The sequence below is a fragment of the Aulonocara sp. 'chitande type north' Nkhata Bay genome, linkage group LG5 (assembly GCF_057382095.1).
Source record: "Aulonocara sp. 'chitande type north' Nkhata Bay isolate Kocher_YH1m ecotype deep benthic linkage group LG5, A_spYH_male_GT1.1, whole genome shotgun sequence".
NCBI classification, from domain to species: domain Eukaryota; kingdom Metazoa; phylum Chordata; class Actinopteri; order Cichliformes; family Cichlidae; genus Aulonocara; species Aulonocara sp. 'chitande type north' Nkhata Bay.
In genome coordinates this window covers 27,553,754-27,565,996 of record NC_141348.1, presented here as the reverse complement: position 1 = coordinate 27,565,996, position 12,243 = coordinate 27,553,754, and the positions used below count along the sequence as shown (strand labels likewise).

The 12,243-nt window shown below is 43.0% G+C and overlaps 1 protein-coding gene across 4 annotated transcripts in view; it reads left to right on the top strand.

The window, feature by feature from the left end:
• pax7a (paired box 7a) overlaps positions 1 to 4,762 on the top strand; it is a 43,803-nt gene extending 39,041 nt beyond the window's left edge. For all 4 annotated transcript variants that reach the window (XM_086292666.1, XM_086292664.1, XM_086292665.1 and 1 more), the window contains exons 8-9: positions 504 to 753; positions 1,918 to 4,762. In XM_086292666.1, coding sequence (XP_086148792.1) covers positions 504 to 753; positions 1,918 to 2,033 — 366 coding nt within the window. In that variant the 3' untranslated portion in view covers positions 2,034 to 4,762. The remainder of the gene's footprint in view (positions 1 to 503; positions 754 to 1,917) is intronic.
• Positions 4,763 to 12,243: the final 7,481 nt, after the last annotated feature.

The window sequence follows — 12,243 nt, the reverse complement described above, 5'->3', positions numbered from 1 at the left end:
GATCGTTTACCAGTTCCAACCCCATTACTATTCATGAGATGGGTAGGCTAGGGGCGAGGGATTAGGGACTCCCTTGGTGCTTGTTGTGCTGTAGGCTCGGGCTCAGGCCTCAGGCTCCAGGACAGGGGCTGTCTGGCAAGGATGGTGGGTCTATTATCACCCTGGGACCCGTCTGTCCCACAGCAGAACACTTACTGGCAGCGCCAGCTAATGGAAACTGTGTCTCTTGTTCCCTTTCTCCTTTTTTTAACCTCATCACCCTCCTGGTATCCTCCCTCCCCTCTGCTCTTTAAAAAAAGATGGGGAAGTTTCTCCCCTTTCCTATTTCAAAGTTGAAATGGTGTATTTCTATTGGCATCTTTACCGTGAAGTACTGGGATGGCACTATACTTGCAAAAAAAAAAGTACTTTCCCTCAACTCTGTCAATGCTTTGATCCTCAATTTTCCAAGTTTCTAACATCCTTTCCCCCCCCCCCCCCCCCCCCCCCCCCCTCCCCTCCAGGTGATGAGTATCCTGAGTAACCCTAGTGCTGTACCCTCCCAGCCCCAGCACGACTTTTCCATTTCCCCCCTGCACAGCAGCCTGGAGAGCTCCAACCCCATCTCAGCCAGCTGCAGCCAGCGCTCTGACACCATCAAGAGTGTGGACAGCCTGGCTTCCTCGCAGTCATACTGCCCTCCTACATACAGCGCCACCAGCTACAGTGTGGACCCCGTCACTGCAGGCTACCAGTATAGCCAGTATGGCCAGAGTAAGTAGACCCTTTATGTGTATACTGTTGTTGTTGCATAAGCAAATACTTTCATGTTTTTGTGACAAAAGCTGGTCGTTCTTCTCCGACCCCCTCTTAAGCTGACTAAATTTAAAAAGCCTATGAAGTGATGCCCAGTTCCCAGGCAGGAGAGCCTCCTGACCTTTGCACCCTGGTCGGTGGAGGCAGACACGTGCTCTTGATAAAGACCCCACCACCACCTCCACACCACAACCATCCATTTACAGAGCTGCCTTAGTCACACCCCACTCCACTTGGATGGGAAAGAGAAGAGGGCCACTTCAAAGAACGGCACACCCTCAGGGGCCACAGTGTCCTCTTGCCCACCTCTCTTTCCCTCTTTCTCCTATTTTGATCACACATGCACACACCCTCAGGGCAGGAAAGAGTTTGCTTTATTAGATTAGCATAATTGACTGATGCTGTCACAGCCATTCACAAGAGGTAAAATGAAGCCCACTTCCTGAACAAACCAATGCAGCATTGGCTAGCTGACATTTGTTTGTATTTATTTTCAGGTTCTGGTGGTGATCTGATGCTTTTGTGCATCTGGTGATTTTCTTTTCCGAAATGTGTTTGTGTTATGCGTGAGTGCGGGCGAGCGCGTGCCAATCTGTCACGTTTTTATGTGTGCGCACCAGTGTTTTTGTCAGCAGCAAGAAACTGATGGCAGTGCGGATGTGAGCTGATGTGAGGTTAATTAAGATGGTGATTGAGCACAGTGGATGGGTAATGAATGGAAGAGAGAGGAGAGGAGCTGCTGTCTGAGGATGAAAATGATCGGCCATGTGGAGTGTGGAGGGCATGAAATCAGAGATGCCAAGTGTAATGAAGACTGGCACACAGAACACACACGGGGAACTGTCTGAGTGACAGCATGGAGACTTTACCAGGATGCACATGCTCTGTGCCAGCAGCATGCCAACCTCAGACAAGGGACAGGGGAGGGGTTTTTATCTTTCACTCTCTCTGTGTGAATTGTTTTTCATTTGACTCATTCTCTTCTGCCACAACTTGTTTCAGCCTTAATCAGAGGAATGAAATGAGAGTGAATAGGACATATGTCCCAGGAATCTACCACCTGTCTAACGTTTGTTTGTTTTTCCTTTCTGTATTCTTTTGTTTGTTTGTCTGTGTGTATAGCTGCTGTAGACTACCTGGCTAAAAATGTGAGCTTGTCCACCCAGAGGAGGATGAAGCTTGGAGACCACTCGGCAGTACTGGGGCTGCTGCAGGTGGAGACGGGACAGGCTTACTGAAGCCACTCGGGACAAACCCTGCACCTCTCTCTATTTCGCCCTCTGCCACCCTCCTCCATGCTCCATCAAGTCTGGACTGCAACTCCAGCTCGTCTATCTGCAGCTCGGCCATGACATCAGTGAACAGACGCGCGCCCTCACTCTGTACCAGAGAAAGTGACGCTTGTGAGAGAGTGAAAAGTCCCTTTTTGGGAATGGAGCTAAACTTTTCACACCACCAGGCGGCTCTGCACCCTTTCTCCCCACCCTTTGGGCATAATTGCCCGCTCCTTGTACTCATGTCCCAGCCTCAGACCTGTTTGTTTTACTCAGTGGGCCAAAAAGGACCCCCAGATGACCAAAGGATGGTCAACTTCATTGGCCCAGATTCCTCCTTTTCATGGCTGCAGTCCAGCACACATTTAGAGCCATCAACAACATGTACTTTTGACCTTGCTGTTCATAGTAGTTAACAAAGCCAATATCATTTGAACGACTCTTCTTCTTGTTCTTTTTTGATATTGTTAAGACTATTGTTGCTGTTATATGATTATGGTTAATGTGATTTCTGTTGTTCTTTGATTCCATTCGTATCTCTTTTCTCCGTTAGATGTCGGTGTGTAAAACACAGAGAATGACTGAGATGATCTGGGAGCGATGCATGTTTGCGTGTCGACACACAGTCACACAAAAGAGGATGATTGTTTTCCAAGCTGCTGTTCCTCTGCCTGTTCCCTGAGCTCAAATATTCGTGAGCGATTTGACCTTCCCACTTTCATATTCGTCTTGACATTCCTAAAGAACTTGGCCATACTGTGGGAAGTCTGGCTGGCTGGATTCTGCAGGGAATTAAAGCAGCGTTTTGGCGGCCAATAGCTTTCCCCTTGTAACCTCCATCCCATCCTTAGTGGTGGTCCATAGGGAGGAGGGCATTGTTTGCAAAAACAGGATTGGGGAAATTAATGTATTTTGAAATATGGACCTTGCCAAGCTCAACCACCCCCTCATACGAACACACACACACACACACACACACACACACACACACACACACACACACACACACACACACACACACACACACACACACACACCTCCCCATTCCTCCCAAATCCCATCTGCCAGGGAATCCTGTGTGACTTAAACAGTGTGAAGCAGATTAAATCACACGAATATAATGTCAAAGCTAATTCACAGTGACCCTTCTCATCACTAGCCAGTATTTCAGTTTTTTTTATAGCATAATTAGCACATTTTGTAAATGCACACTGTGTTGGCTTTCCACCTTTCGACTAAATTCCTTCAGAACATTCCTCAGCCTCCATCTCCAACATACTATAGGCATTCCAGCATTCTCTGTTATGAGATTAAAAAGTAGACAAGCTGTGCCATTCACATGCACTCTGGAAAATCATATAATCCAGTCAGTTGTGAAAGGGCACAGGTAACTCCGCTGATTGGCCCCCTTCTCTGGTTTGGACCAGAGCCACGTCTAATCCTCCACTTTCACATACTCACCCAAATGTACAAAAAAGACGAAAAAAAAAGTTTAATAATAGTGGATATGAGACATTTGTGTAGCACGCGTTGTTGACTTGATCCAGGACCAGCTGTTCCCTTGAGATGAATGTGATATTTTTCATTGACATCAGTGTGATTATTATGACAGTTAATGCTCAAGAAAGGATCTGGTCCTTCGTCGCCTTTAAAATCTGAAAAAATGTACAGTAGCTGGAGCAGATTGTGTATCGTTTCTTTATAAAGAGTATGTTTTATACTAAAACAACACTATGTTGAGTGGTAGGTAAGCAAGGGATCTGTGGAAGGAAATGTTTTGGTTTTCTTTTTCTGTTTTCTTTTTAATGTATTTAATTGGTTTACTTGTTTCAACCAAAAGTTTTGAGTCTGTTTTTTTTTCTGACCCAGGTAAGAATTGATTTGTATAAATTAGTAAAATATAAATTCCACTGAAAATGTTCCAATTAAAATGACATTTAAGAGGGTAAAACTGAGCTTGAAGGAAAATGAAAGCTTGGTGTCACAGACAGACTCCCCCTGAACCACAGGACCGCTGTATATTTAAAAGTTGGCTGAATTAAACATCTTCGGGGTGTTTTTGACCGCCTGTTTTACAGACTGAGTATAAAAGCAGGCCAGCTATCACTGGACCAAGGACCTAACACACCTGAGCCTTCGGTGTGTGACTCTGCCAATGGACCAGCGTGATGATGATGATAATGATGATGATGATAATAATGCCAGAGACAACAGGCTTTCTACTCTGGGAATTTGTTGGATTTGTGGACCAATAAGACTTCAGGAGAAAACGTCAAAGTAATGCTGACTCCGCACTGAACCGCAGCAGTTGCTGCTCCAACTGCTTCACTTAGACGCCTCACTCATGTGTATATTTTAAAAAGGAAGAGTTTTAGAATTGTCTTTAGTGTATCAAACCCATTTCTAACACTCGCATCAATAAACATTCGGGTATTTAAGGCATACAACTCCTTCCCTCCCAGCCCTCCCCCTTCCTCCTCCCGTCTGTTTGACCCTTAACCTGTTTAGTTGCTTTTTGACATCTGTGCTTTGCTTTACTCCTTTTTCTGTTCCGCATGTGTGTATATTATCATGGTATAATTTATTCTGCTGTATGAAGTATTAGAGTAGTGGGAAACTTGTATTGGTATTTACTACCTTCAGCCTGTTGGTGTGTTTACTGTAACACTGGCGTAACTGTTATCAATTAAAGATCCAAAACAGAGTTGAGCCTTTTGTCTCTTATTTCTGTCCTGTGCAGGTTATTTTAACGTTTATTATGAGACGAGTCAGTAATGAGCCTTTTTATTTATCCATTGCTTCTTTCAGTTTTTACATGTACTACATATGTACATACATATTCAGTATAGACAATAACCATTTTATCCAGCCAATCAACTATCTGGTTTTTCCAGCCTTTCTCCCATTTATATAATTTTGGACTGACTGACTGACTTTGATTAGGTAAGACAAGCCATTTAAATTGTGACCTTGGGCTCTTGGAAATTGTGGCAAGCCTTTTTAGTATTTTCTAAGATTTAAAAGGGCTAATAAAATAAAAATAAATTGATGGAAAATATATTTCAGACAGATTAATTACAGGCCTGGTGTAAATCTGTGTGCATCTGCAAAATCTTAAATCAGCACTAACCGCATGCTTGTAGTCTGAGCATGTAAGTTCAAGCACATTTGCGGGGGTCACCAGTGACTGTTCCAGCGATATGATTAGAGAGTGATGAGAGCTCAAATGTCCCAGATGAGGAGACGCAGACTGAAAGTGTGTCTAGCTGCAGCTGTAGGAAGTAATTCATTCTACCCGCTGACCAGCAGCGCTCGCCTCTCCCTCCGCTTGCCGGGGAATGCAGTCTGCAAATCTCTGCGGTATGGTGTGAATGTAGGGGAACTAACCGGTGTAGTGTGGAAGCATCCGCTGTGCTTTATATTACACGTCAAAACAGTGGAGCTCATTCACTTGTAGCCATCAGGCACTGCTGGAGGTATGTCAAACCCGCCTTAGGTACGTTCATTCATTCATTTAACAAATCTCAAACATGCTGGATATGTGTGCAGTCGCCGCAGCAAGAAAATCTTCGTACATAGTCTTGTCTAAACTAGTAAATCATGCCAAGATGCACCGTGAGAGATGTATATTTACTTTCTGTACGCCACAAATTGACAACAAATACTTTGCATTTTATTTGCAATTAAATGTGAACTAATTAAAGGCATCACTAATCAAAATTATTAACATCATCACCATCAAATTGTATTAGCAGATAAATCTGAAGCTAAATGAAGTCAGTACTGCTTGTGTTATCAAGGGGTACCTATCATTCCTATTTCATATTTTCATACTCAGTGAGTATAAACTGATACATAACGTTTAGGATTCCCTTCACAGATTCAAATCAGCACTGAAATGCAGCGTTATCGCCACGTTATATCATCAAGGCTCAGTTAAATTTGATGCAAATGTTAATTCTCTTGAATATCTAATTACAAAACATATATTGTGGGGGGAAAAAATAGTGTTCTTGGGTGCTGGATTAGCATGCCAATGAGGCAGGTCAATTAGTTAATCGATTTCAAAGCAAGTTTTTGATATGAGGTCATTCTGAGGAGACTGGGGGGCTTTCAATGGATCCTCTGAACATATCAAATATGCATTGTGGCTCTTTGCCTGCTGCGTGTCATCCTTCATATATTCCTCTAAAAGTTTGTGTTCTGGTTGTCCAGATTAGACCTTGGCATGTGCTACGGTTGTCCCCTTTGCTCCAGCTTGTCTCCTGAGGTGCCGGCCTGGGAGTTTTGTCTCCCTCGGGTCTGCTGTCACTCAGACTGGACGAGGTGGCAGCTCAGGCAGTGGTGTGTGGGAGAGCTTTATGACATTTCCCTCATCTCCTGCTTTGATCCCCTAATTGATTGACTACAGGAGCAGAGGATAAACAGAGCCCACAAGAGCCGATTCCACTCGCCTCTCTGGAGTGGTTTAGATAAAGTGTAGAGGCCCGAGCGCTCCATTCCTCCTCTCCCCTCCTCTATATGGACATACGGCCATTGAAGGTAGCTCTATGCCATGGTAGCTTAGCTGTGGGCTGTGTCCTCAGGCCCAGTGCTTGCCTACTGCCCCTGTGCATAAATGGCTGCCAGTAATGGGGTTGTTTAGATCACAGGGATGGAAATGAAACTCCTGAGCCTTGCTGTAGAGACCAGGAGGCCCTATCACTCATGCAGCAGTGATAGAGAATTCACAGCGTCAGCCTGGTCATACTTTCAAAATGAGCCATGGAATAGAGGCTCTGATTCAGATCTTATTTAGGACCCAGCTCCTGAACCTGGCCATGCTGTGATAAATAACCTTCTGCTGAAGACTCAGGAAAGCCGTGAAGAGGAAGAACGCAAACAGCCAGTTAGGAAAAAAAAAACAACAACAAGCCAAAAAGTCTCAGATTTAAAGAAAATGTGTGTTTGAAAATATGACTTTAGAATGATTTAAACCAGATATGATAATTATATTCTAATTTTTCAAATTTGTCTTCAGAAAGAGTTCAGATCCGTGTGCAGGTATGCTAAGAAATGATTAAGAGATGCTCTGGGGTCTTGGTTTTATTCTTTGAGATTATGTGTCATAGGGAGTAAAAAAGCTCCCAGCTGTCGCCATGAAAGCACTTACAGTATAATAATCCCCCAAATCCTGTAATTATGCCAGCATACGCTGTGTACCTGAGCCTCAGCTTTGTGCTCGTCACCTCAAGGATCCCACTGACACAGACACAGACGCACAGCTTGCCATGCACATATCTCCTTCCCAACCATGTATTTTGCATAGGGAGAAAATCTTATTTTCAGAACATTTTAGGTATTTTGAATTTCATGGTTACCCCTCTCAGGTATTATAGATAGATAATCTGTCATGTATAAGTAAAAAAAAAAAGAAAAAATCAGGAGCTCAAATAGGGGATTGTCTGATTTACCAGGAACCAAAATTATAGAATCTTTCACCAGCTATATTACATTTAATCAGCTAAGTAAGATCAATCTTCAATTCATTACATTTTATTCATATAGAACCAATTCAGATTGCAATACTTGAAATGCACATGTGCACATATATGCACATCCATGCACACCTCCCTTAATTCATTTTTTTTAAACAAAGACAAAAAAAGTCCAAGTAAAGTTGTAAATCTAAGAAATCGGAGCTAGATAAAAATCACTGTGAAGCCAAGCTTGATTTACATTTAAAATCTGAGCTGTGTTCTCAAACTAATTAATATTAATAACAAAAATGGAAATGAGTGCAGTGGAGGCCCATAAGTGAAGAACAAACTGGGTGCATTCAGTCAGGAGATTCATATACAAGCCCTTTCTCAGGAGAAGTGGGCTCTAAACAGGCGTGACGGCAGGGCATAGACCGCCATACACAGAGACAATTTTTCTAGATAATAGCCTATCACGCAGGATACAATTTAAATTAAAAAATGCAATTTTCACCTTGAAATGAACAAATGATTACAATTTCTATACAAATTAAGGCATCCAGGCTGTGCCTCAGTACTGTGCCAAGGCCATGAAACCTGACATAATTACCATGAAATACATTTTCAAATATTTGTATTTTGTCCATCGCTTTAAAACATGCCACTCTGCCTTCTGTGGGTTTGTGATCTCACCTTCTGGGGGAAATACATAAAAAAGAGAGAAAATCATCAGAGATGAAAAGCTCTTCAACAGGAGAGATAAAAATGTAGGGGGAAAAAAAAACAACCTCCCATACACACAGTAAATCAGCGCAACTCGGCACAGCGCCCCTGGAGCTATCTCTAAAAGCCAAATTACTGCTACTTATCTAAGGAATCATATCTACTAGTTATCTGCTCCTGAGATAGGCTCCTCTCTCTCTCTTGTGCCTTGTGCTCATCGCCAGAAAAGCTATTTATTTGTGATTACAGACACCCTTTGAATAAAAGATGTTTGTGTTTGAGATCCAAAGTTTTCGCAGATTCTGAACTCCTGAGATTCTTCAGAGAGGAGAGTATTGAAGGCAGAACACCTTATTTGGGCAGGGTTGCTGGGGGTGGTCTGCTGCAGAGAGAGGGATGAAAGTGTAGCCGATGGGAAATATGAGACAAGACCTCAAACTTCTCTTACTCTTCATATCACATATGCTTTCAGAGGGGATTCATACTGAGATGAGGTGTCGAATTGACTTTAAATGCAGAACCTTATGCTGGAAACACATGGAGACAGGAAGTTCTGGCAGGTATTTTGTAGAAAGCTGCCAAAAGCTGCTAAGTTTGGAGTTTTGGGGAGTTTCTCTTCTCGCAGATATTAATGCCCTTAACTAGGAGGAATCACAGGAAAGCAAATTTTTAATGCGGTGGTACAGAAATGCAGTTAAAAAGTGTCTAATACTAGCAGTGGGTTTCTTTTGTCCACTACAATCTAAAATAGTCCAATGGCAATCTTTTTGCAGGGCTTCAAAACATGTTCACCTCCCCTTAGAAACACTTAACAACATGTGCAGTAGGGAGCGAACATTTTAAACTACTACACCAATATATATGCTCATTCCCTAAGCAAAGCAATGTAAGTACAAGACTCAGAGCTATTATACAGTTTACTAATCTTAAATGCCTCTTTTTTCCTTCCATTTCTTCCATTCCCTCTTTTGCCCTCCATCTGTTGAAGTCCCTCAGCCAGAGAGGCGCACATCAGATTTCAATAGTTGACCTCTTAATGCTGAGGTCAGTGCTGCACCGGCAGCGATTTCACACTCAAGATGAAAGGGAAATGAACACTGAGGATGCTGGGGTGGGGTGGGGGGTGACATGGGGCCCTGACCACTTTGGCCATTGCCACTCTAACCGCTTCACTGCACCGGGCTGGAATCTGAGGTGAGTCCAAGAAGAGGTGCTGAGATTGAGGTTTGCCACCTGTATAACAATAGGCGAAGCCACCGACCTAGACTAGATATGCACCGATTGTTTTTCTTTTTTCTCAGCAGCGATAAAACTTAGTTGCACTGTTGATTTCTGGTGCAACGAAGGAACTAGTCAGACGACAGAAGAAGACGCACATGAAGTAACTCCACTAGCATCTCCAGAACTGGAGAGATGAGCTCCTATGCATCTGAAATTCCTACGAGAACTCTCTGTTGTCACAGTCGTACGAGCTACTGAACCCCAGCATATTGTTCTTTTCCACCAATGAGCCCGGGCCCCGATGCTCGCCCTGATGTTTGCCGTCAGACTCCCGGCCTGCCCGCCCAGTTACAAGCGCTCATTACCGGTAGATTTCTCAGAAGCCATTATTGAATGAACACTGAGACAAGGCTAGCAGTGAATGGACAGTTTGGTTACACCGCCATGAGGCTTGAGCTCCTCAGAGTAATGTACCGCTTAAGTACCTGTCAGCTTTATAAAGGAGGGAGTAGACTGTGTAAATGTGTGTGTAAATAGAGTGTCAGATCAGGACCCCAGGGAGTGGAGGTGGGGAGCGTGCATGTGTGTCTGTGCATGTGTATGCTCTTTTGTTCGGCGGTGCATGTGTGTGTTAGCGAGTGTGCATGTGAGTGTCACAATAATGATCATTTAACCCTCCTCAGCATTCCCCAGGGCTCCACGTTCCCCTTTCGACTTCATAGTGCTCCAGGCTCTCGCTCTCTCTCGCTCTCCCTCTCTCTCTCCCTTTGCCTCTTCTGTCTGCTTCTCACGGCTAGGCACAGTTGGGGAGCAGCTCCTTATTCATTCATGAGAGAAGCACCGGATAAATAAAAAGGTTCATTACTGTGCTAAAGTGTTACTAATGACATGTACCTGCCACTGAGCACCTCCGAAAATCTAATGTGACACACTAGAATGGAAAATCTATTCTGCTGCACCAAGGCCTCCAATGGCGCTAGCACATACTCTATGGAAATTTCTCTCCGCTTGCCCTCCAATTGTGTCTCTCTAAAACCAATATTTACAATCCCATAGCCATTATGTCCTACTACGCCCTCTGCGCCTGCTGTTGCGACCTTCATATTAGCTGAAAATTGGACTTTGCAAACTTAGCAGGGGAGAAGAGACTCTTCACATAGATGAGAGGGGGCAGCACCGGGAGACTCAGCATGAGGTGCGGGGTCCTTCTCGACTCCCCTGCTGCCCCAAACCCTAAACTGACAACGGCCAACTAAATGCTAAACAAAAATACAGTGAAATCTCTCCATGATGCATGCCATCATTAAGTCTCCTCCATGTAAATGCTGTAATAATAAAAATGCTAATAAAAGACACCCTGAGTGCCTTTTATTCACCTTAAGGTTACACTGTGTTTCACTTGAGACGTGACTTCTCTTTTGACACTCATAATGTGTCACCGGATCACCAGCCCTAGGTTCATAGACTATGCAAATAAGCCTGATGGCAGCATTTAACCAGTAACTAGACAGAATGCTTTTGTATTCATCTGATTAATGTCAGCAAATGCAGACATAAAGCTTGACTGACAGGAGGAGGTCTGGATGAAGAAGCTAAAGCTCCCACAGTAACAAACTGTCTTTGATGACATCTCAGCTCTATTCCTGCAAAAGCATCACCCATTCATTTCCCTGAAATCTTGAGCTTGCTATATTATTTAAAAACGGATTTTTTTAAAAAGCATTTTCACCTTTATTATCTTTAAAAATATTATGACACTTGCGATAGTTCAAAGAATCAAAATCAAACAGCAGCTGTTTCTGGGATGTAGTACATTTGGCTCTGCAGGATTGCAGAGCCAAATGTTTGCACATCTGGAGATAACATTGGGGAAAATAAACAGATTAATTGATGAACTGAGTTCTAAGAAGTTGCAAATACTAAATGCATATAAAAACAAATGTCAGAGTTAAACCGACTCTTCAGTTATGGCTCTCATATTTACAGAGTTAAGAATTCTGTCGTTATTTTTGTGATTAAGGACACGTAATCAAAAAAAAAAGATCCTTTCTGCAGGACGAGACAACAGCTGCCCTGGTCCAAACAGATTATATCGTTAGCTGGATAGATGTTAACTATGTTGTACGAAAATGTGACGTTACAGATAATTAAAGAGATAAGGTTTTCTTTGTACAGATTTAATGCAGCTCTTTGATGCAGTGCAAATGAGCTACGACTTAATCTTTAGAGATACAAAATGTGAAATGTAAGGGGGGGGGGGGTCCACATGTTTTTAATGCACACAGACTTTGATGTGTGTCTGAGGTCTACTCCACCTGGATTTGCTATATGATAAACCCAACAGTACAAACAATTTCATTATTTCCCAAAGTATTTATTGTTGTACAGAATAACTTAGGAATATACTAATCCCTAACCCATCTTATTTAAATTTTTAAACTTTTATCATTTCTCATCAATCAAATGCTTTAACCAGCTCTTGGGAGCTTTGCAGAAACACCAGCGTCAGTCAGCTGTGGCTGTGTTATTTCTCCCAAGCTGAAATACTTGTTGCATCTTCAAGAGCTCAGGGTCTAATTGAATCATGACTTCCATCAGTGTCTCAGCAGAGTCTTAAATGACTGTTTGCTCAACATGTCTGCCCATTTCCACTGATTAATTCATACGAAGCCAAACAAAATGTTCTGCCTTGTTTATCATGTTAAATCCAAGCCCTGCAGTGTTCCTGCAGTCAGTCCCTTATCAGAATGAATAAGGGACTGACTGCAGGA